At 42.3% G+C, this 26,424-nt stretch overlaps 1 protein-coding gene across 1 annotated transcript in view; it reads left to right on the top strand.

Moving 5' to 3' along the window:
* The window catches only part of COL22A1 (collagen type XXII alpha 1 chain), a 624,908-nt gene that overhangs the window by 330,918 nt on the left and 267,566 nt on the right, over positions 1-26,424 (top strand). The window contains exons 18-19 of the mRNA XM_082257569.1: positions 24,489-24,542; positions 25,664-25,717. Of these exons, the coding sequence (XP_082113695.1) occupies positions 24,489-24,542; positions 25,664-25,717 (108 nt within the window). The remainder of the gene's footprint in view (positions 1-24,488; positions 24,543-25,663; positions 25,718-26,424) is intronic.

Raw genomic sequence — 26,424 nt, 5'->3', positions numbered from 1 at the left:
CCTTCCATCTTCACTTTGTTCAAGATCTTTGACTGCCTGTCCCACTGCCCGCTCCTTCCATCTTCACTTTGTTCAAGATCTTTGACTGCCAGTCCCACTGCCTGCTCCTTCCAACTTCACTTTGTTAAAGATCTATGACTGCCTGTCCCACTGCCTGCTCCTTCCATCTTCACTTTGTGCAAAATCTATGACTGCCTGTCCCACCCCCCGCTCCTTCCATCTTCACTTTGTTCAAGATCTATGACTGCCTGTCTCACTGCCTGCTCCTTCCATCTTCACTTTGTTCAAGATCTATGACTGCCTGTCCCACTTCCCGCTCCTTCCATCCTCCACTTTGTTCAAGATCTATGACTGCCTGTCCCGCTTCCCGCTCCTTCCATCCTCCACTTTGTTCAAGATCTATGACTGCCTGTCCCAATGCCCGCTCCTTCCATCTTCAATTTGTTCAAGATCTATGACTACCTGTCCCACTGCCCGCTCCTCCCATCTTCACTTTGTTCAAGATCTATGACTGCCTGTCCCACTGCCCGCTCCTTCCATCTTCACTTTGTTAAAGATCTACGACTGCCTGTCCCACTCCCCGCTCCTCCCATCTTCACTTTGTTCAAGATCTGTGTCTGCCTGTCCCACTCCCCGCTCCTTCCATCTTCACTTTGTTCAAGATCTATGACTGCCTGTCCCACTGCCCGCTCCTCCCATCTTCACTTTGTTCAAGATCTGTGACTGCCTGTCCCACTGCCCGCTCCTTCCATCTTCACTTTGTTCAAGATCTGTGACTGCCTGTCCCACTGCCCGCTCCTTCCATCTTCACTTTGTTCAAGATCTATGATTGCCTGTCCCACTGCCCGCTCCTCCCATCTTCACTTTGTTCAAGATCTGTGACTGCCTGTCCCACTTCCCGCTCCTCCCATCTTCACTTTTTTTTCAAGATCCAGGACGGCCTGTCTCACTGCACGCTCCTCCCATCTTCTCTTTGTTAAAGATCCGGGACGGCCTGTCTTATTGCACGCTCCTCCCATCTGCATTTTGTTCAAAATCTATGACTGCCTGTCCCATTGCCCGCTCCTCCCATCCTAACTTTATTCAAGATCTGTGACGGCCTGTCCCACTGCCCGCTCCTCCCATCTTCTGTTTGTTCAAGATCTATGACTGCCTGTCCCGCTGCCCGCTCCTCCCATCTTCACTTTGTTTAAGATCTATGATTGCCTGTCCCACTGCCCGCTCCTCCCATCTTCATTTTGTTCAAGATCTGTGACTGCCTTTCCCACTGCCCGCTCCTCCCATCTTCACTTTGTTTAAGATCTGTGACTGCCTGTTCCACTGCCCGCTCCTCCAAGCTTCACTTTGTTCAAGATCTATGACTGCCTGTCCCACTGCCTGCTCCTCCCATCTTCTGTCTGTTCAAGATCTATGACTGCCTGTCCCACTGCCCGCTCCTCCAAGCTTCACTTTGTTCAAGATGTATGACTGCCTGTCCCACTGCCCGCTCCAGTTACCTCTGGAAAAATGTATTAGCAGTAGGCAGTCAGGGGTCTGGGCTACTCCATCATTGGGACCACCCCAGTGCTACAGGCTGGACCACACACCTACGAGAGTCTATGTGTGCCATATACTTCCAACATTAAGGACCGGATGCTCTGCATATATCCTCCTTTTGGTCTGTGTTTATGTGATTCCTACAATCTGTCATATCCATAGTGAACTGCTACATGATTGGTGATATTTTATCTAGATGTTTAGTCATCATTTACCACCTTTGAGTAATCAATCACAGCCTAAGTGTATTTGCGGTCACACTCCGGCACCAGGTGTTCAGCTTCACTCATCCACGCTCATTTGTGTCTGCATGCTACTATCAGAGGATCTGCGTTGGCTCCTAAGGATGATCTCGTTTTGAGGAATACTGAGCTCTGTATTGCTTGTTTATGCAATTATTGCTGCCCCATTCAGATTTACCTTATAGAGTCATTCACCCATTATGGTTTTAAGGTGAGGGTATCAACAGATTTTTTAATATATCTTTATTTCATTTACTAGTGTTGTCTGTAGCAGGTCATTGGGGAGGGTGGAGGGGGCTTATCAGGGGAGTTATAGACCAGCTCCTGCGGGAGTATCCTTGTGGGTGGTTGTATGAGGGTATTTCTATGAGTTAGGGGCGTGGAGTGTCTTTAGGGGAGGTCTATACAGTGTGGGATCGGATGCTGTTTTTGTGGTTCTCTTGCCTCCATTGACTAATACATTTTTCCAGAGGTAACTACAGGGTGTGTTTTATCTTTTCTTGTTGTATCTAAACCCAAGAACAAAAATGTTTCTATTGGTTGATTGTATCTAAACCCAAACACCAAACTACTTTTATTGGTTCTATTGGTTGGTTGCATCTAGCCCAAGAACAAAAATGTTTCTATTAGTTTATTGGTTGGTTATAAATAAACCCAAGAACAAAAACATTTTTATTGGTTCTGTTTTTTGGTTGTTTCTAAACCCACGAGCAAAAATGTTTCTATTGGTTTTAGCGGCTGGTTGTATCCAAACCCAAGAACAAAAATTTTTCTTTTGGTCTTTTGGTTCCACTGTTGCTATTGGTTTTTATTGGTTGGTTGTATTAAACCTAAGAGCAACATTTTTCTTTTGATTCTTTTGGTTGGTTGTATCTAAACCCAAGAACAAAAATGTTTTTGTTCTTGGGTTTTTGTTCTTTGGTTCTATTGTTTCTATTTGTTGGTTGTATATAAAACCCAAGAACAAAAATGGTTCTATTGGTTGGTTTTATCTAAACCCAAGAACCAAAATATTTCTATTGGTTCTATTGGTTGGTTGTATCTAAACCCAAGAACAAAAATGTTTTTGTTCTTGGGTTTTTGTTCTTTGTTTCTATTGTTTGTATTTGTTGGTTGTATATAAAACCCAAGAACAAAAATGGTTCTATTGGTTGGTTTTATCTAAACCCAAGAACCAAAATATTTCTATTGGTTCTATTGGTTGGTTGTATCTAAACCCAAGAACAAAAATGTTTCTATTGGTTATATTGGTTGGAAGTATCTAAACCCAAAAACAAAAATATGTCTATTAGTTTATTGGTTGGAAGTATCTAAACCCAAGAACAAAAATATTTTTATTGGTTCTATGTTTTTGGTTGTTTCTAAACCCAAGAACAAAAATGTTTCTTCTGGCTCTATTGTTTTTTTTTGTTGGTTGTATATAAATTCCAAGAAAAAAAATGGTTCTATTGGTTGGTTTTATCTAAACCCCGAAAAAAAATCTCTTGTTTAGTTGAATTTTAGGGACTTGTATTTTTTATCATCCCTAATGACTATGAAACTATATAACATGTTGCATCGTACCAGTCTTAGAGGTGGTGGCTGCAATAGCTTTCTTTTTCAGGCTTTTCTCTTTGATCCTGTTATTTTAGATCTTCAATTGCTTTGGAGCGCTACCAAAAAATGGATGTAAGAGTTTGATCTCTCAAATTACCAGTTGGTCAGCATAAGAGTTAATATAGTTGGGGGGGGGGGGGGGACATTGGTGAGTATTACGCAATGTGTTGTGGAAACTTATGGAACTACAAGTCGTAATCGGTTGTGTTATCCGGTCCTCAGAAGTTTATCGTATAAAGCCTGTGAGCTGTTATCTACACCCACACCCCGGATCTTTAAGTGGAGTTCAATAACAGCCTGGTCACAGTGGCAGTCCAATTCATCCGGCTGTGTCTAAGGGGGCCACAGAGGAAAGTGACTCATCCACCATAGATAACGCGACTGTGCCGTGGGCGGCAGAATTACTCGGCGGAACATCAAATGCAAATCAAAGCAATCTTCTATTTCTTCATTACGTTAATATCTCATTGTTGTATAGTAATATCACGACCCCCCCTCCCTCCCCCTTAATCCCCCTTCAAATAGATAGAGATCCAACTCCCTGTGAGCATAACTGGCAATAAAGAGGAGACATATCTTGGACATCAAAGCTGGCAAAAACCTGATTGGAGTTATAGTTCTTTAAATTCTTTAGATTGTCATTTTTCCAAAAGGCAAAATACTTTATTTCCCAATGTTATAAACAGGATGGTATTGTAACTCCCTAAAAATTGTTAGCTGCAGTTGGGCTGTAATTTGTCTCCTACATGCCTATCTAAGACTAACCTGATCACAGGGTGACAACGCTGCTGTGTGATTTAACCGCAGAATGATCATTGTTGTCACCCTATGAAAGGAAGTGGAAAAATAAAGAATCTACTGGCGGGATCAACAAGTGATGAAACTATGTTATGAGCGGGCTCTGAAAAACAAAACGATGCTGGGTTAATGCTACTGACACACAGATGTTTTTCCCCATATTTTTACTTTAGGGCAGGGTTCCCCAAACTTTATAAACAAAGGGCCAGTTTGCTGTCCTTTAGGTTTTAAGGGGGCCAGACTGTGGTCAATGGGAGAAAAATAAAATGTCCCAGCATCAGTGGGAGAAAATAATGCCTGGCTTGGTTGTCAGTGGAAGTACATTATGTAGTGCCTGTGGCCAGTTGGAATAGGAATAGTGTTCCATCATTGGTGTCACTGGAAGGAATAACACTCCATCATTTTTATCAGTGGGAGGAATAGTGCCTCGTATCAGTGGGAGAAATTGTACCCCATTGGGCAAGAAAGTGGCCAATGGGAGTAAAAAAATTGCCCCAGCATCAGTGGGATTTAATAATGCCTGGCTTGGTTGTCCGTGGAAGTACATTTTGTAGTGCCTGTGGCCAGTAGGAGGAGAAATAGTGCCCCATCATTAGTGTCAGTGGAAGGAATAATGCTCAATCATTGGTGTCAGTTGGAGGAATAGTGCCCCATCATTGGTGTCAGTGGGAGGAAAAGGGCCCCATTATTGGTGTCAGTTGGAGGAATAGTGCCCCATCATTGGTGTCAGTGGGAGGAAAAGGGCCCCATTATTGGTGTCAGTGGGAGGAATAGTGCTTCATATCAGTGGTAGGAATTGGTTGGTGTCAGTTGGAGGAATAGTGTCCCATCATTGGTGTCAGTGAAAGAAATAGTGACCCATCCTTGGTATCTGGGGAGAAATTGTGCCTCTTTGTTGTTGTTAGTGGAGAAATAGTGCCCCATTGCTAGTGTTAGTGGAAGGAATAGTGACCCATTATCGGTGTCAGTGGGAGGAATGCTATCTCATCATTGATAACAGTTGGAGGAATAGTGTCTCGTATCAGTAGGACCTGTCAGGACCTGGATCACCTGCTGGTGGCACTGTGGTTAGGGTTATAGTTCCAGTGTCCACCAGCGATTGTCTCCGAGTAATCAGTCTCCACCAGGTGCTGGCTGCTGGGAGGTTATTTAGTTCCTCCTCTATTAATGGCTCTCGCTCAAGTGTTTTGCTTGCCACCAGGTACTGCTAGCTTTTATCCTGTTCCTGCTCCTTCCCTGTACGCTGTACCCTGTATCCTGCTGCCTTGTAGCTCCTCCCCCTTGTTCCTGATCCCAGTTTTGTTTCCCCCTTCCATCTCCTCCCTGCACCTCCAGATTTCCCCTGCTTTTTGAGGTTCCTCATTTTGTATACAGTATATTGTATATACTGTAGATAGTGAGGCTTCTATTTGTTAGCTATTAGTCAGGTATTCCGTTAGGACCCTTTCACAGGGCTGCCTCCTGACAGACTCCATTTTGCTTAGTGGGGGATCGATCTGCCGATCTCCGCTCTCTGTGCTGAGACAGACCTTTCAGATCCCGTATGGTAAATTGGATGAAAACGGTCCACCTGTCCGTTTTCATCCGATCCTATCTGATCTGATCAGGGCTTTTTTTCTCCGAGAATAGGTGGAGGTACTCCTCTCTTCTGACTCAACCCTTGTCTCCACCCCCTACCCACCTCCGAGCGCTGTCCTTTGGTTCCACCCTCAACCACCCACCAGTACCCCCCCCCCTTTAAGAGAATACAGAACCAAGTATCATGTTGTGGTTCTAGGTAATTTGTATGGAATTTGTTAATGATAACTAGAAAAGCAGTAAAATAGATCCCCTGGAATCAGCAACAATAGATCCCGCCCCAACATTAGATCCCCCTCAGCAAAAATAAATCTTCCCCTGCAACAATCCCCCCCCCATAAATCCTACCCTGCAACTATAGACCCTCCCCAACAACAAAAGCCCCCCAGCAACAATAGTTCCCCTAAGCATAATAAATAAATCCTCCACTGCAACAATAGCCCCACCCACAACAAAATACCCTCCAGCAACAATAGATTCACCCCAGCAATAATAGATCCCCCAGCAGTCAGCATAAATAGGCCCTTCAGCTCACCCCACTGACCCCAGCAACCCTTTGCCATTGCATACATTCAGACTGGAGGTGCCGGAACTGCGTTCCCCCGCGTTCCCGCTGAAAAAAAGCCCTGGATCTGATCCTCCAGACGGATGAAAAATAGGGTTTCCATCCATCTGGATTTCACAGACAGGATCGGATCGGATAGGAGTGGGATCATATTAAGGCCTCCACGTGAAAGTCCATATCAGTGTATTCAACCAGTAAAATGATTGCCGTCAATGAAGCACCTTAAATCCTCCACCGCTGTTATATAGTGCCCTCCTCCCAAAGGAATATAAGTCACCAGATCACTATGCCCCCCATTCTTATGAGTGGGTGAAATCCCATATTATATTATGGTGACTCCACATCACTTCTCCACCTTTCTTATATCAAAAGCTTTCATCCTCATGTTTGTAAAGAAAAGAGAAAGGAAGGCCTCTACTAGTGTAATATTGCCACCGCCATGCCATTTATTGTGAAGCTCTTCGATTCACTCACATATTAAAGTGGAGGGAAAAAAAAATAAAAGTTAGCAGCTACAAATACTGTAGCTGCTGACTTTTAACCACTTCAGCCCCGACACAAATCATATTGTAATTGAATGTTTTTAAAAATGACCTTTCCTTTTCAATCTGCAGCTGTTGTAATTTTCTGAAAATGCAATGCGATATGGCCGCCTGGAGCTGTTCTGTACACAGAATATATACTGACCACACCCCCAGAAACATAATTTCCTGCTTATGTGATTGGCTCACCAATTTTCCCAGAAGTCTGCACTAAAATACAAGGCAGATTTCTGGCATCCCCTGCAACACAAATGTCATTTTTGGTGAGATACTCCCAATAGAAACACGTCTAAAGGGATGCAGTCCCAGCAGCTTTCCTCATTAGAGCCCTGCAGCTGCACAGCTGATTGATAATTATGAAACCACTCCCATTAGACCCACTCAGCACAGAGGAACAAGCAGTGATTTCTTCAGAATAACAAAAAGTAGGAATCTGCAACAAAGTTTGTTAAAATCCTTGTAATGTTCATAGAGGGGAATGTTTTTTTTCTCAACAAAAGCAGATTTGCGCTTTAAAATTACAGCAGCTGCAGATTGAAATGAGAAGGTAATTTTTATTCAGATTTTTTTAAAATATATTTTTATGGTTTTTGTAGCAATTGTATATGCAGTATTTTTTTCCAGCTAGAATTTTTTTCACTAAAGCAAAGTTACCCTTTAAATTTCTGATTTTCTTTTGCAGAAATAAGTAGGATAGGCATTCATACTAGTTACATTGAATTTTGTATTTTTCAAATGAAATGAAACACAATGACCTAAAAAGGAACCAGCGGTGTACCTGTGATCCATAATTAGTGGATTCAATGTTTGGACGCATCAGATCAATATTATGCGTCTCTGACATTTTGCAATATCTACTGTAAGAAATCACGATAATCTTTGGTGTCGCTTTCCCAACACAAAATAATACGGTATCTGCACAACATAGCAAAGCGATTAATGTCCCACAATACACCGATCTATAGGAAAGAGTGAAGAGATCAGCATAAGCTCCATCCAATTTAATCATCTACTGTGAGGTGTATTGATGAGGTCATAGCCGATCACATCTCACGCTGTAAGCAAATTACCAAATAAGCTCATTTATTCCTTTATTATGTTGTATATCTTCACCATACCCTAAAAAGAGAAGGTTGGCCTTTTTTTTTTTTTTTTAAGAATCATACTTACCTAGGTGGATGCAGCATTAGCTTGATGCTGCATCTGTTCCCCGCCATCTCCAAAACTGGGAACCGAACGATCAAACACCACCAATCGCTCAGTTCTCAGTCCTCTGTCAGTCACCAGCTGTCTGCTCTGCCCCCCCTCCAGCGCTGTGGAGGGGATGGGAGTGGCTGGGTCACGCTCACAGCGGCTTGCAGAGAGGCCAGGTGACGGTCCAGGCTGGGGCAAATCAGCGCTCACCCAGAAGCCTGGACCGACACCTGGCTCAGCCTCTCTGCAAGCCGCTGTGAGCGTGACCCAGCCACTCCCATCCCCTCCACAGCGCTGGAGGGGGGGCAGAGCAGACAGCTGGTGACTGACAGAGGACTGAGAACTGAGCGATTGGTGGTGTTTGATCATTCGGTTCCCAGTTTTGGAGATGGTGGGGAACAGATGCCGCATCAAGCTAATGCTGCATCCACCTAGGTAAGTATGATTCTTAAAAAAAAAAAAAAAAAAAGGCCAACCTTCTCTTTTTAGGGTATGGAGATCAATTAGGAAGATATACAACATAATACAGGAAAAGGCTTTGGCCCACTGTTGGCTGAAAACAAATCACAGGATTGCATAACGAACTGCACTCCTGTGATCCACATGAGAAGTACAGCTAAACGAGCTTTGGCGGTACTTCTCCATTAGGAAGAAACTGCTGTCTCCTAAAAGTGTACCTGAACTCAACGCTTTTTCTTTAATTTGTTCTAAAAAATTGCAGTGCACTTCCTGTGCCTAGGCACTGCTGTACCTTGAACCTCATGGGTGTATATAAGGTGTAAGCGAAGGAGTAATGTGAACCCTGGCCAATATGATAGAACATGATAGCCTTGGCTCAGGGGAAGTAGATGACAGTGGACATAATTTAATTTGATTGCCGAGTGGTGAGCCTGAGGGGGCAGCACTAAAAACAATGTGAGTATTGCAGCCAGCTCCTGCTGGGCCACCCTTTGGAGTTCAAGTGTTTCAAGTGAAGGATTCTGTTAATGCTGCATTCAAAGACTAACCCCTTTCAACCATTTTTCCCCTTAAATAATTTTCAGGTCTTAGGAAACCCCCTTCTAAAATTACGTTATTGGTGGTCAGTGGGAAGAGTTCCCCTTACATTGGTGGTCAGTGGGAGGAATGACCCTTACATTTGTGGTCAGTGGGAGGAATGACCCTTACATTTGTGGTCAGTGGGAAGAATGCTTCTTATATTGGTAGTCACTGGTTAGAACGCCCCTTACATTGGTGGTCAGTGGGATGAATGCTCCTTACATTGGTGGTCAGTGGGAAGAATGTCCCGTACATTGGTGGTCAGTGGTAAGAATGTCCCTTACATTGGTGATCAATGGGAAGAATGCCCCTACATTGAAAACCTGTGGTAAGAATGTCCTTTACATTGGTGGCTAGTGGTAAGAATGTCCCTTACATTGGTGGTCAGTGGTAAGACTACCCCTTATATTGGTGGTAATTTCCCTTATTGGTGGTCCTTATTGGTTGTCAGTGGGAACAATGCTCCCTTACAGTGGTGGTTAGAATGCTTACAGACAGCAAAAAGGTCATTGGATCATTGCTTTGCCAAGTGGCATTGGGCCCAGAACTATTCAGCCACATCAGTCAGGAGGTCAATCAGCCTCAGCTCAAGGAAATCCTAGTAACCTCTGCAGGAACCCTTAGGTTTCACAGAACCTTGGTTGGTATTGGATGATTTAGACAATGCTCTTTCAACCTTGTTGTGACAGTTTGGAGAAGACCTTTTTCTGGTCAAGCATTACTGTGCCCCTGTGTATAATGCCAGCTCTATATAGACATGGTTTGATGAGTTTGGTGTAGACCAGGAGTCTTCAAACTATGGCCCTCCAGTTGTTCGGGAACTACAATTCCCATCATGCCTAGTCATGTCTGTGAATGTTAGACTTTTGCAATGCCTCATGGGATGTGTAGTTCGACAACAGCTGGAGGGCCATAGTTTGAAGATCCCTGGTGTAGAGGAACTTCAGTGGCCTACTGTACACACAGCCAAAGAACAAAACAAAAGACTGTACACACAGCCTTGACGTAAACCCTACTGAACACCTTTGGAAAGACTTGTGAGCCAGGTCTCTTCATACAAAAAACAGTTGCTGACCTCAAAAATGTTATTTTAGCTAAATGGGCTCACATTCCATTGGGGAAAGCCTACTTAGAAGAGTGGAGGATGCTATAGCTGCAAAGGAAGGCAGATTGATATGAATGTCCATGGTTTTAGAATTGCATGTCCACTAAGCTTATACACAGTACAGTAAGTGCGATGGTCAGTTGTCCACAAACTGGACGATATAGTTTGCTGTATGTATCTTCAAAACTGTAATAAGTTTCCTTTTAGGTCTGCCATATCTGGCATTTATCTCCAAATACTAAGTGACAGCTTGTTGCTTTACTTTTTACAGTCTAAATTTGGACACGCTACAAATAGCTAATTTGTTGAGTAGAGAGCTTGAATTAACAGGCCTCCCGGGTGATGCCTGGCTTGCCCGAAAGTCTTTCAGTGATGTCCAGCAGCTGTTTCTTGTCCATTACCAAGGACCCCTCCTGTGCATTGCTGGCAGGTGGGAAGTAAAGGCGGCACATGCTGAGACACAAGCCTCACTCTGTATAAGCACTCTGTGGTGTCTTGTAGTTCTTTATGTGTGAATTCAGAGATTACTCTGCTTCTTCTATAAGGGAAATAGTGTATAGGGAAAAGCATATTAATATTAAAGATACCAACTGAATCCAAGTTATTAACTCCTATCTTTGATGGTTTTGAAGCAGCATTTTCCCAGCATAATTTTTAAATCTTTTTCCTATTTTGATTGAAAATTTAGCTTTTTTCTTATGAATGCAAAACATTGCTACTAAGCTTGCCCATTTAACTTTAGTTGCCAGAAACATTATGGGTGTTTGAGGTCAATACAGACTAGGGATCAACCGATTATCTATCGGCAAAGCCAATATATCAAGGGCCGATATGCACTTTCCCCGATATATCAGAATCGGCCATCAAGGTGACCGATATTACAGGTATTTCGGAAAGTGCTTGTACCGCAGTGATGCCTGCAGCTAGAGGCATCACCCCGGTACCGGCGTCCATAGACTACAGTCGGCTGTCTTGTACAGTACAAGTACTGTACAAGCAAATAGAGAGGTCAGGGATGGTTTGTTTGACTGCTTGTCAGGAATCTGTTAATATATAAATATGTAAATGTTTATTTAGTAATTACTTATCTAGCTTCTTTTTCAGGCCAGTGAAGGAAAATTTCCTTTACACTGGCTTCTTGTTAAATGGTTTTGTTTCTTTATTTTACACTTTCTTACTTTTTCCTGTGTTGTCCATCCCTTTCCTCTTTGGTCATAGATCGCAGTGATATTTTGGAGTGAAAAATATATATACTAAGGTAGTATATAGCCTCGCGCCTCTGGAGAGATCTAATTAATAAATATTAATGGTGTAAATATTAAATATGAGAATAAATAAATAAATAAATAAAGTGTTTAGTGAAAAGCAGCTGCGATAGTTTAAAATAGATGAAGATAATTAGCCCCCTAAGGGGTTAATATAGCGCTTGCTATTAAACTGAATAAGAGTGAACAATTTCTTGTTCACACACCTAAGTGCTATAAAGTGAGTTTTAATGTGGGGGATGGTGCTAATCCCTGTTAATGGAGGCAGGTGTACTAAAGTGCAAGGTGCTAAATAAATAAATATTAAAGGTGAAGACGTCATCACGCTCTGACGAAACGCGCGTCAGGTGGAACGCACGCCGCACGCTTCTGGGTAGCCTGGTGGGACGCAAACCGGCAGTCGCCGCTCTCCATTCCCAGGCGTTCACCACTCTACTATTTTGGCAAATAAAATCACCTTTAACGGTACTGCACTATTGGAGCACTTTATTTCCCCCCTGCATTGGACCTCGAGGATCGATCCCTAATACAGAAGTGGAGGATTATAGTGAAACAGCAGTCATCTTAGGCTTTGTGAAGCCACAAGCTCTGAAGGTCTTGTTGCCATACGGCATTCAGGACCCACCAAATCCGGTGAGTTTACACCCCTTATGTTTTGAAGCTTTGCCTGTTGTTACCAGCAATTGGAACAATGGAGAAATCGTACTAGAACTTTTTTGCACCAGATCATTTTTTGGGACTTGATTTATAACTGCACATGTTCTGATCAAGTGATCGTTTTTGCACTATATATTTAATTATTGTTATTGTGTACTGAACTTTTTATTAAGTCACCTTTAATATTTATTTATTTAGCACCTTGCACTTTAGTACACCTGCCTCCATTAACAGGGATTAGCACCATCCCCCACATTAAAACTCACTTTCTAGCACTTAGGTGTGTGAACAAGATATTGTTCACTCTTATTCAGTTTAATAGCAAGCGATATTTTGGAGTGCAATGTCATTTTTTTTTTTCGCTCTATCACCGTCTTCTGAAACATGTTATAAGTCTATGAATATCTTCTGAAATGTGTCCCTGGTATATGAATGTCTTCTAAAACATGTCCCCAGTCTACAGCATGTATTAGAGTCTTCTGAAACATGTCCCCAGTCTATGAAAGCCTTCTGAAACATGTCCCGAGTCTGTGAAAGTCTTCTGAAAGGTGTCAGCAGTTTATAAAAAATTTCCGAAACATGCTCCTAGTCTATAATGGTCTTCTAAAATGTATTCCTAGTCTAGGAATGGCTTCTGTAAAGTGTTTCCAGTCTATGAATGTCTTCTGAAACATGTCCCCAGTCTACAACGTGTATGAAAGTCTTCTGAAACATGCCCCTAGTGTATGAAAGTCTTTTGAAACATGTCACCTGTCTATGAATGACTTCTGAAACATGTCCCCAGTCCACAACGTGTATGAAAGTCTTTTGAAACATGTCCCCAGTCCACAACGTGTATGAAAGTCTTTTGAAACATGTCCCCAGTCCACAACTTGTATGGAAGCTTTCTGAACAATGTCCCCAGTCTATAAAAGTCTTCTTAAACCTGTCACTAGTCTCCGAAAGTCTTCTGAAACATGTCACCAGTCTATGAATGTCTTCTGAAACATGTCCCCAGTCTACAACGTGTATGAAAGTCTTTTGAAACATGTCCCCAGTCTATGAAAGTCTTCTGAAACGTGTCACCAGTCTATGAATGTCTTCTGAAAGGTGTCCCCAGTCTATGAAAGTCTACTGAAACATGTCCCCAGTGTACAACGTATATGAAAGTCTTCTGAAACATATCCCCAGTCTAAGAAAGTCTTCTGAAATGTGTCACTAATCTATGAATGTCTTTAGAAAGGTGTCCCCAGTCTTTCAAAGTCTTCTGAAATATGTCCCCAGTCTACAACTTGTATGGAAGTTTTCTGAAAAATGTCCCCAGTCTAGTGTATGAAAGTCTTCTGAAACGTGTCACCTGTCTATGAATGACTTCTGAAACATGTCCCCAGTCCACAATGTGTATGAAAGTCTTTTGAAACATGTCCCCAGTCCACAACTTGTATGGAAGTTTTCTGAAAAAGTCCCCAGTCTATAAAAGTCTTCTGAAACCTGTCACTAGTCTACGAAAGTCTTCTGAAACGTCACCAGTCTATGAATGTCTTTTGAAAGGTGTCCCCAGTCTATGAATGTCTTCTGAAACATGTCCGCAGCCTACAACATGTATGAAAGTCTTCTGAAACATGTCCCCAGTCTACAATGTGTATAAAAGTCTTCTGAAACGTGTTCCCAGTCTATGAAAGCCTTCTGAAACATGTCACCACCAGTCTATGAATGTCTTCTAAAACCTATCAGCAGTTTATAAGAATCTACTGAAACAAGCACCTAGTCTATAATTGTTTTCTGAAACATGTTCCCAGTATATGAATGGATTCTGAAATGTGTTCTCAGTCTATAAATGGCTTCTGAAAAATGTCCCCAGTTAATGGATGTACTCTAAAATGTGTCTACAATCAATGAATGTCTTCTGAAATGTGTCACCAGTCTCTGAATGTCCTCTGAAACATGTTTCCTGTGTTATGAAACATGTTCCCAGTCTATGAATGTCTTCTGAAATGTGTCCTAAGCTTATGCATGTCTTCTAAAACCTGTTCCCAACCCATGAATCTCAAGCATGCCCCCCATTCTCCACCAACTCCTATAGCAAGTTTGTATGCTCCGACAATTGTTTACAACATGGTCATAGTCCCTGATCATCTCCAGTTGCATTCTTACAGTCTCAGATAGCTTTCTGTAGTATTACATTCACTGAATATTATGAACGGCCAGGGGTCGCACTTGAAGCCCTCTATATCATGAATGTTGACCACCGCTGCTCAACAGCTTGGACCAAGATATACTGTAATTAGTGTGGCCCATACTATTTACTTTGTCTTCCCTATAAGGGATAGTTTCCAAATGTGGTAGCTTTCTGAAGCGCGATCCGCATGGATTACATTTATAGGTTATATACTTATATTGTCTTCTCACCACCTGTTTTAATCCCTAAAGCCCGCACCAATGTGTCACAACTGTGTGCATTGCACTTGAATGTGTTGAGTTCGGCGTGACAGAAGGGGTTCATTTTGCAAAGCATTTAGTCGGGTTCATGTCTATACTCTGATATGGTTGCATTTGCTGCTTAGAGGGGGCAGTTGGGAGGCAGCAAAACGTAGCTCAACTGCTTGTTTTTACAGTCCCCTCCCGCAACCATAAGTGTAAACTAAGCCTTAAAACAATATGGCTGCCCAAGAGTACATATATATTTACAAAATATAACTAAAAACTGAAGTTAAAATAGTCTGTAAGTTGAATGATGGAACTTTGGGCAGGTAAGTAAATTGCCACCGGCTCCTTGACGCGGGGCGAATGAATTGAAAAATAATTTCGGGAACAGAGCTGGGAAATAGCAGTTGCGATAATTCAGATGTCGGAAAGTGTCTACAAAGCCTCAATCACCTTTCTGATGATACGCCAGACACCTCGGAGAACGAGTGTAAGAGCCTTTGTGCGTCCGCATGGGATCCAGCTCCCAGGAGCAATACATTACTTCCTTTCATTGCGCTATCACACATCACTGGGGTCGGGAATTAGTTTCTGCCTCTGATATATTCAGAATGGAACCGTGACATTGCTACGTATTACATTTGTCACTTTATATAACCCTACCTGGCAGATAGAATTCCACATCTGCTTAACCATTTCCTGCCTAGAGCTTTATTCCTGTCAAAGAAAATGTTACAGACTGGAGCATGAGGCCCTTAAAGAGGGCGGCTTACAACTTGCTTTTGAAGTTAAGTCTGATTTCCAGCCTTTCCTTCGATCTTGAACAGTTGTACAGACTCCTCCCCTGTACTGAAATTATTTACTCTGATGTCAAGGCACACTGTGAGCCTCTCACAATGTGCATTAGAAGATGCAGCAAGGGAGATAGCACCCACCTCATTTCCTGTCTGGAGGACATCCAGTATCTTCTAGCCTTTTGCTCACTAGTCTGGCTGTCTTTGGTCCGTCCCATTCAGTAATTGGATTTCCGTTCTTTCAATCATGGAGACTCAACATCACATGTGGGCATTACCTAGGGGAGTGAAGTGATTCCAGGAGGAACATCATCTGTGGTTGGCCAATAAAAAGGAAATTGGACTTCGGACCAGAAGACCAGAAGTGGTACCATTTATGAGCTTTTTCCATAACAACTGCTATTATAGGGCAAACACAGGACTCTTAGAAAGAAGATCCCCACCATGCTTCAAGTGGACCAAAACGTATAAAATAAAAGTCTACCCCTCCATCTTGCCGACTTCCTTTACTAGTAGGATGCGCATTACTTGCCTGTCAACAGATTCTGTAGCAAATTTCAGCTGCAGCAGCACAGCACAAGGGTGCCGAAAAAACAAGATTTTGGGAGATTGGCTGGCTCTGCCTGTGCATCACCCTTTGTCACTTACATGGCAGCCTCCTATATGCCTGCAAGCCACTGCTTTACCATCCTATGGAAAGACATCCACCGCAGAATGCTTTTCAGAAGGGCATCTAGCACTGTCACATGTGTGAACAAGCCCTTGAAGTACCAGTTAGACATTTACTGCTTGATACAATTTTCCTAATATAATAGGACCAGACAACTAGTATTTTCTCAAGAGGTCTTTAACGGTACCCTGCACATTGCCCTCAAGACAGGGCTGCTTAGGGGTGTTTTCTTCAAGCCGTGTGCAAGATCATATCTTGGGTTCTTCAGCCAGAGAAGAAGAAAGCGTGGCTTGCGAAGTGCATCCCAATAGAGTTCAGGGGGTCAGGAGTAAGTGGGTCAGAGTTAATGGGTGAGTAGTAAGTGATGCAGAGTTAAGGGGTCTGTAGTAGGTGATGCAGAGTTCAGGGGGTCAAGAGTAAGTGATGCAGAGTTCAGCGGGCAGTATTCAGTGATGCAGAATTAAAGGGTCAATATAATCATCAGGGGTCAGGACTAAGTGGCACAAAGGTCAATAGTAAGTGGTGCAGAGTTCAGAGGTCAGGAATTAGTGATGTAGAGTTCAGGGGTCAGCAGTAGGTGGCGCAGAGGTCAGTAGTAAGTGGTGCAGAGTTAAAAAATCAGGAGTAAGTGGCATAGAGTTTAGGGGTCAGTAGTTAGCTCAATGTCAAGAGTAAGTGATGCAGAGTTCCCACTCAGCTCCTTCCCAAACGCTGATCATTGTATTTTGCTAAATCAGAGCAGGAGGCACAGTGAACCCAATTTCCTCCCCAAGAAGTGCTGAAATCGTTGTTGCAGCTGCAAGAAAGACACAAAATGGTGCAGCATTTCCACATATTGTGCAATTTGTGAGGGCACAGTGGGCCCGTGTGCACCGTACACATTGCACCCATGGTAGATAGGCCACCGGGCATGCTTTAAAGAGGAACTTCAGTCCCCTTAATCATGGATCCTCCCCCTCTACTGGCACCACCATTTTTGATCATCCAGAAGCAACACAGGGCTCTTCCTTCCTGGCCTTCTGCATTTGGAGTTCCACGGAACATCTGTGCATGCACCGTGTTTCGCACGCCCCCAACTTCATTGAATACGCCATCTTTGTAAATGTGAGCTGAAGATCTTTGCCAGGTTCAGAGGCCCTTAGAGCCTTTCAGAACATCTGCTTATGCATGCTTATGCAAAAACAGTTAAAAAATACATATATATATTTATATTATTATACATGATTATATATATATATACACACACACAGTATATATATATATATATATATATATATATATATATATATATATACACACATACACATACACATATATACTTTTTACACATTTTATTATGTTAGTCTTATTCCAAAATTGATTAAATTTATTATTTTCTTCTGAATTCTAAAACAATACCCCATAATGACAATGTGAAAGAAGTTTGTTTGAAATCTCTGCAAATTTAATAAAAATAAAAAAATAATATAATCCCATGTACATAAGTATTTACAGCCTTTGCTCAATACTTTGTTGAAGCTCCTTTGGCACCAATTACAATCTCAACTCTATTTGAGTATGATGCTACAAGCTTGGCACACCTATTTTTGGGCAATTTTTCCCATTCTTCTTTGCAGGACCTCTCAAGCTCTGTCAGGTTGGATGGGGAGCATCGGTGAACAGCCATTTTCAGATCTATCCAAAGATGTTGAATTGGGTTCAAGTCTGGGCTCTGGCTGGGCCACTCAGGGACATTCACAGAGTTGTCTCATAGCCACTCCTTTGTTATCTTGGCTGTGTGCTTAGGGTCGTTGTCCTGTTGGAAGTTGAGCCTTCACCCCAGTCTGAGTTCAGGAGCCCTCTGGAGCAGGTTTTCATCAAGGATGTCTCTATACATTGCTGAATTCATCTTTCCCTCGATCCTGACTAGTCTCCCAGTTCCTGCCGCTGAAAAATATTCCCACAGCGTGATGCTGCCACCACCATGTTTCACTGTAGGGATGGTTATGGCCAGGTGATGAGCAGTGCCTGGTTTCCTCCAGACATGACGCTTGCCATTCAGGCCAAAGAGTTTAAAGTGTTTGTTACCCTAAAAAAAAAAAATATATATATATATATATATATATATATATATATATATATATATATATCCTGTTCCCTTAAAGCATGTTATACAGCACAATGCTTGTGCTGTGTAATTTTCCCCCCTGCATCACCTGAAATACCTGTTTGATCCTGCCTGGTTCTGCCCTCCCCCCTGTAAACTGACCATGGTATATCATGGCTGCTGAGTCCTGACACCGTGGTCAGTTTACGTGCCTCCGTCATCCGCTATGTCTCCTCACAGCTCTCACTGCTTGTCTTCTCCCCCCTCCCCTGCCTGCCTGTCATCTCCAGACACTGCTCGCCCCCCCCCTCCTGCTGCTATAAAAAACGATATCATCTGTATACCATCCCATCTGTTATATAATGCTATGTGTCCCAGTGCCTGTGCTGTATGAAAAAAATGCCTATTTCTACCTCATCTTAGAGCGTCTCCCGGCGCTCACGTGACTCCTCGGCTCTCTGCTCCACTTTCCCCCTCCTCCCGGCTGACGTCAGAGGAAAATTAGCGGCTACACTGCAAGGAAAGGAGAGAGCATCCGAGTCTTAGTCCATAGGGTTCAATATTGGTTGAAGTTGGCCCATCCTTTGCAGCTATAACAGCTTCAACTCTTCTGGGAATATTTGATCATAATTCCAGCAGCGCATATGTGAGGTCAGGCACTGATGTTGAAGAGAAGGCCTGGCTCGCAGTCTCCGCTCAAATTCATCCCAAAGTTGTTCTATTGCGTTGAGGTCAGGGCTCTGTGCAGGCCAGTCAAGTTCCTTCACCCCAAACGCGCTCATCCATGTCTTTATGAACCTTGCTTTGTGCACTGGTCCAAATCATTTGGTGGAGGGGGGGTTATGGTGTGGGGTTGTTTTTCAGGGGTTGGGCTTGGCCCCTTAGTTCCAGTGAAGGGAACTCTTAAGTTGTCAGCATACCAAGACATTTTGCACAATTTCATGCTCCCAACTTTGTTGGAACAATTTGGGGATGGCCCCTCCTGTTCCAACATGACTGTGTCCCGATCGTCGGGAATCGAGTGTAGGATCTCCTAAGTGACAGGCAGGGTCAGATTGCAGGGTTCAGCATAGCTGAACATGCGATCTCTCCCTGTGTCACTCAGTCATCTCCCCCCACACACGTCAGTAAGCACCAGGCATACATTAACCCCGCCCTCTCCAATAAAAATTAACCCCTCCCCTGCCAGTGTCATTTTACAGTAACAGTGCATATGTATAGCACTGATTACTGTAGTAATGTCACTGGTACCCCCAAAAGTGTCAAAAATGTCAGTCAAGGGCCCGATCTGTCTGCCGCAATGTCGCAGTCCCGCAAAAAAAAAAATCGCAGATCGCCGCCATTACTCGTTAAAAAAAAAAACACCAAAAATGACAAAAGTCTTTCCCGTAGTTAGTAGACGCAATAACTTTTGCGCAAACCAGTCAAAATACGTTTATTGCAATTTTTTTTACCAAAAATAATGTAGCAGAAAACAAATTGGCCTAAAATGATACAAAATTTAGATTTTTACATTTTTTTGGGAGGGAATTTCATATTAAAAAAAATGTGAAAAATATTGTTATTTTTTCAAAAGAAAGCTCTATTTGTGGGGAAAAAAAGGACATACATTTAAGTTGGGTACAGCGTTGCACGACCGCGCAATTGTCCGTTAAAATAACGCAGCGCCGAATCGCGAAATATGGCCTAGTCAGGAATGGCGTAAAACCTTCCGGGCATAAAGCGGTTAAAAATACGCTCATTGAGAATTTTTTTGTCAAAGACATGTAGCTAAATACATTTTGGCCTAAATATATGACAAGAAATGAATATATTGGATATTTTTTAACTGTAAAAGTAGAAAATTATTGTTATTTTTTCAAAATTGGCGCTTTTTTTAATTAATATCGCTAAAAATAAAAATCGCACAGGTGATCAAATACCACCAAAAGAAAGCTCTGTTTGTGGGGAAAAAAAGGACGTAAATTTTGTTTGGGTATGGCGTTGCATGACCGCGCAATTTTCAGTTAAAGTCGCACAGTGCCGAATCGCAAAAAGTGGTCCAGACGTAAGACAGCAAAATCCTCCGGTGGTAAAGTGGTTAAAGTTTATGTGTGTGTAAAGGCAGGTGTCCCAATACTTTTGACAATATAGTGTATATATATATATAACTGGGTGCATACACTATTGTCTTTTGGCAATTGGCATAAAGGTCAAAGGATTGTGTCTAAATGTTTAACAGGATCCATAGATACTGTATAATGAGATCATATCCCCATGCAGCTGATTAAGTAATATATGTGTGGACAGATCCATAAATGAATACCTGGGGGTTCCTCATACTGTTATCACTAATAAAGATACTGCGGAGTAATCATGTTATACTTTAATCTGATAGACAGTAGGAGACTTTCCAGCTGTAGGGAATCATTCCAGCAATAATATACAATGTAATACTGCAGAGTGTTTTATCATGATATACAAAAATAGAAGTCGGATAATTCGTTTTAGTATAAAAACTATTAATAATTGAAGAATAAAAATGATTTGTTTGTCCACAGGGATCTGTATATTACAAAGAAGCTCTGCTAAAGCCCCGTACACACGTACCGATGGTCGGCATACAAATGTTCCTCTTTTCTCCCCGGGATGTCGGTGTCTGCTGAAAAGTGCAAAGACAGCACAAGGACAGCACAAGAATTTTGTCCGCCGACTGCAGAAGTGATGTCATGTAATGGTTAACTTTCCCTGTGTTTTCTATTTTCTGAGCATGCCCAGTCTTGCAAATCTGCGGTCTGTCGGCCGAATTGTGTACTGACAGGCGAACAATCGTCCGTTCTGGTGTCGGCATACAAATATTTTCATGTTTGCACGAAAGACTTTTGTCCGCGGATTGTGCGCAGACATCTGTCGGAGGCACCATACTAACACGCGTACAATCGGCAGATCCTTCGTCCACCGACGTTTGTATGCCGACGATCGGTACGTGTGTACGGGCCTTTATTCTCAGTGTGGTTTAAGAATCATGACAACCTTTGTGGATAAAGCATGTACTGTTTATTAGACTGTACAAGTCTAATACATATGGAAGAATGAAAGTTGCACTTCAACTAAAACACAGGGTGCATAGCCTACCTGATCAAGTCTTCAGTTTTTATGCATCGGTCCATCCCGTTGTCTTTGTTTATAATCTGGTGATCCTGGAACACATTCACTGGCAGTGGTGGAACGCACCTGCCGGTGATCCTGGAACCCATCTGCCAGTGATGTTTTAACCACTTTACCACCGGAGGATTTTGCTGTTTTACGTCCAGGCCACTTTTTGCGATTTGGCGCTGTGCGACTTTAACTAACAATTGCGCGGTCATGCGACGCCGTACCCAAACGAAATGTATGTCCTTTTTTTCCCACAAACAGAGCTTTCTTTTGGTGGTATTTGATCACCTGTGCGATTTTTACTTTTTGCGCTATAAACAAAAAAAGAGCGTTTATTTTGAAAAAATAAAATTTTTAACATTTTTAAAATGAAATTCCCCCCCCCCCCCAAAAAAAAATGTAAAAATCTAATTTTTTTAAAATTTTATGGCCAATTTGTTTTCTGCTACATATGTTTGGTAAAAAAAAATCACAATAAGCGTATTTTGATTGGTTTGCGCAAAAGTTATTGCGTTTACTAACTAAGGGAAAGATTTCTGTCATTTTTGGTGTTTTTTTTTTTTTTAACGAGTAAGGACTGCGACATTGCGGTGGACAGATCGGACCCTTGACTGACATTTTTGACACTTTTGGGGGTACCAGTGACATTTCTACAGTAATCAGTGCTATAAATATGCACTGTTACTGTAAAAATGACACTGGCAGGGAAGGGGTTAATTTTATTGGAGAGGGAGGGGTTAATGTATGCCTGGTGCTTACTAACGTGTGTAGGGGGAGGTGACTGTGACACAGGGACAGATCGCAGGTTCAGCTATGCTGAACCCTGCAATCTGTCACCCCTTGTCACTTAGGAGATCCGCTCGCTCTGTTTACACAAGCGGGCGGATCTCCAAACTAGATTCCCCGACGATCGGGGAAGAGCAGCGGCGATCACCGCCGCTCCTCCCCTGGCCCGACTCCCACTGTGACTGAAAACAGCGGGAGCGCGCCTCCGGCGGCGCGCGAGCGCCGCCTACAGGCGGAGGAGTCCAGCGACGTATTTCTACGTCGCTGGACGGAATCGAGCCACTTTGCCGCATTACAGTCCCAGTGACTGGTCGGCAAATGGTTAAAGTATTATCGGCAAAGCCGATTTATCGAGGGCCGATATGAACTTTCCCTGATATATCGGAAACGGCCCCGGAGGTTACCGATATTGCCGATATTTCGGGAAAGTGCTGTACCGGAGTGATGCCTGCAGCTAGAGGCATCACCCCGGTACCGGCGTCCATAGCCCACGGTTGGCTGTCTTGTAATGACAACCGATGCGGCTGAGAAACCGCTCGGCTGTAATTACAAGGAGCAGGAGGGGACGTCCCTCCTCTTCCGTGGCTCGCCCGGGTCTCCCGTCCCACCGAGAGACCCGGGCATCCTACCTGTACGGCCGCCGAAGAGAAGACCCGATCAAAGCCGCATTCGGCTCTGATCGGGTCTCCATGTAAAAAAACCGGAAGTGATGTCATGACATCACTTCCGGGTACTCAGCGGCAAATTAAAAAAAATGACAGCATTCAAAACAGCCAAACTTGGCGCTTCCGGATTTTTTTGAAATGTCCGAAAATATCGGAAGATACCGATATCCAAACTAAAAATTCCAAAGCGATGTAATGTGTTGTAGTGTATTCATATTGTATTTTTGGACAACAACTGTACTGATTAAACAAAAATCTTATGATGTGGTATCATGCAAAAAAAAATTTTCGTGCTTGGCCCATTGGAAAATTTTGCATGAATTGTCACAATCGGCTCTTGAAAAGATGTGGACTAACGCTCAGATTATTGTACGATCGATTTGAAAGCGGTATTTTTCGCACAATTTTCTGATTGTGCCCTAAGGAGTAGTTACTCTTTTGAAGGAGCCATGATAGCCATTTAGGCTTGACTTCAAACATGGCTTCCTCTCTTTATCCCTATTTATAGTATTACGTAGTTTACAGAAGGAATAGAACATTGTTTGTGCTTTCAACTCAGCTCCGGGGTGAGCCCACACTCCTCGCTCACATCGAAATTCAAAAAGAACACCAGGATCTTCAGAGTTTCATTGTAACTTTGTTGTACCAGGTAGTACACGGACCCCACCCAGCCTATGGGCTTAGTCCTAGAGAACATTATCCGGCTTACGACTGCCCGCCGCAGATATACTGGGGCAGGCAGCCGCTCCCAGGCAAATCGCCGTACATGTATGGCACTTGCTCTCCGGAGTCTAGGGGGCGAGCGTGCGCGCTCGTCAGCGGGGAAGCCAATGCATGTGTCAGACGGCTCCAATTGCCATCTATCACCCGCGATCGCTCCCCGTTGAGAGAGAAGGACGGTCGGCTGTTGTAAAAACAGCCGACCGTTCTTCTCCCTGGGATGGTCATAGAGCCCCTGTGATCCTTCTATATAGGATCACATGTCTCTATGGTAATTTCAGAAGCCACACCCCCCCCCCCACAGTTAGAATCACTCCCCTAGGCTCACATATAACCCCTTGATCACCCACAGGGTTAACCCCTTCCCTGCCAGTGTCATTATTACAGTAACAGTGCATATTTTTAGCACTGATTACTGCAGTAATGTCACTGGTCCCCCCCAAAAATGTCATAAATGTCAGCTGGGGGTCCGATCTGTCCGCCGCAATGTCGCAGTCCCGCAAAAAATCGCAGATCGCCGCAAATACTAGTAAAAAAAAAAACAAAAAACAATAAAAATTACATAAATCTTTCCCGTAGTTAGTAGACGCGATACCTTTTGCACAAACCAATCAAAATACGCTTATTGCGATTATTTTTTTTTACCACAAATATGTAGCAGAAAACAAATTGGCCTAAAATGTTAAAAAACATTTTGATTTCTAAATTTCTTTTTTGGGGAATGTCAAATAGCTGAATGTGAAAATTGTTGTTTTTTTTTTTTCAAAATTGTCGCTCTTTTTTTTTTTATAGCGCAAAAAATAAAAATCGCACAGGTGATCAAATACCACCAAAAGAAAGCTCTATTTGTAGGAAAAAAAAGAATGTAAATTTCGTTTGGGTACAGTGTTACATGACCGTGCAATTGTCCGTTAAAATAATGCAGTGCCGAATCGCAAAATATGGCCTGGTCATTAAGGGGGCAAATCCTTCCGATCTTAAAGTGGTTAAGATGCCCAAAATCCTTGTGCGACTATGTTCTTTTTGAATATTGATGTACCTAAGCTCTGTTTTGCTTTGAACAATTTTTTTTTTTCCATATACTAATAACATATATTATTTTTTCTTTTCCAGGGTGAAAGAGGCTTGGATGGGTTCCCTGGGAAGCCAGGCTCTGAAGGTAAAGAGGTAAGCAATGTGAACTTAAAGTCCAGTTGCATCTAAATCGAAAATATTTCAGGTTTAGCTGGTGACTGGTGGATTGAATTCTAGTGGAAATTTCTCTGCAGTATTTCTCTTCCCCTCCCATAAAGTAGCAGTGAAGGCCTCACGTCATTGGTTACCCTACATTATGGAGACTCGGACACACAGGCCACATCCTATAGGGATGTAAACCAGGCCAGGTCAGGCCACCAATATGCAGAGATGTATAGTAACTAAGTAGAACTACTTCACTACTGTACTTAAGTACCGAAAGGCGGTATCTGTACTTTCCTAGAGTAGAATTTTTTTCTCCTACTTCCACTTTTACTTCACTACATTTTTTCAATGATTTCAATACTTCTACTCCGATTTTTTTTTTTGTGCTGCATAGTTACTCGTTACAATTATAAAAATTACCACTGCCAGAACAGTAGATGGCAGGTTTCATGAAGCTCAAAACATGTATTATCAGCGCATACGAAAATAAATGCTACTGTATGTATAAATAAAAGCTGCATGTGAAATAATAAAAAACAATATGATGTTCAAACTTTTGACTTCTTTCTTTAATAAATACATAACACAGTACTTGTACTTTTACTTTCAGTACTTGAGTAGCAATTTTTTTATAAAAAACTACTGGTACTTTTACTTTCAGTACTTGAGTAGCAAAATTTAAAAAAAACTACTTGCAATACTTAAGTACAAAAAATATTGAATACTTTAGAACTTCTCAAGTCACTTTTTGATCGAGCACTTCCACTTCTACTCAAGTCACCTTTTGATCGAGCACTTCCACTTCTACTCAAGTCACTTTTTGATCGAGCACTTCCACTTCTACTCAAGTCACTTTTTGATCGAGCACTTGTACTTTTACTCAAGTATGGGTTTCGAGTAATTTATACAACTCTGCCAATATGTTTTGGATTTCAGAAGGAAAGTCGCCCAATCTTCGGTGAACATACTAAAATACAAATAGTGTTCCTGATTGAATTCAGTACTCCAGCTCTGAAAGTCCAGAATGCTCATCACTGAACCATTGTGCTCTCCATGTCCCAATCAATCTATCTGTAACAGAATATAATACATTTTCTTTTTCCTATCAGGGTTCTAAAGGCGGCATTGGTCTACCGGGTCTAAAAGGACTTAAAGGAGATCAGGTAAGTGTGAACATTGCCCTTCTAAATTTTTTCTTTTAAAGTGAACAAAAATAGAGGGGTCTGGGGTCAGTTTTATTTCAGTAATTTAAAGGTTATATGTTTTAAACTTTTTTTTTTTTTTTTTTTTAATTTTTAATTATTTAAATAAATAACTATTTAAAAAAAAAAAAAAGTATGTGTATGTAAAAAATTTAAATAAAATCTAAAATGGAGTAGGGGAGGTTTAGATCCTCTATCAAGTTTCTTTTGCTAAATAGGAAAGAAGCTATAGGGGTACCAAACCGATGGTCAAAGAGTCCAAAATGCTTTTTTATTAGATAATCAATGGATAATCAATGGAATAGGAGAGTCAATGGGGGTTGATTCACTATACAGGCGGTCCCCGGTTTATAAACATCTGACTTACAAACGACTCCTACTTACAAATGGAGGGAGACAACAGGAAGTGAGAGGAAATCTCCCCCTAGGAAGGGAAATTCACTCCTGTAAGAGTTATCCTGGGAAAAAAGGTGTCTCCACTGAAGATTTATCACCAATCCTTAGGCTCCGTTCACATGCAGGCGTTTTGGGGCATTTTTGGGGAGTTTTTCTGCTCTAGGATCAGCTCAAAAAACCCCCAACAAGACAAATCCTATTCATTTCAATGGCCCCTGTTCACATCTGAGCGTCTTGATGTTTTAACCACTTGCCGACCGCCGCACGACTAT

The sequence above is a fragment of the Pelophylax lessonae genome (genome assembly GCF_965119305.1).
Source record: "Pelophylax lessonae genome assembly, chromosome: 5".
Lineage (NCBI taxonomy): Eukaryota > Metazoa > Chordata > Amphibia > Anura > Ranidae > Pelophylax > Pelophylax lessonae.
This window is presented reverse-complemented; position numbering and strand designations above follow the sequence as displayed.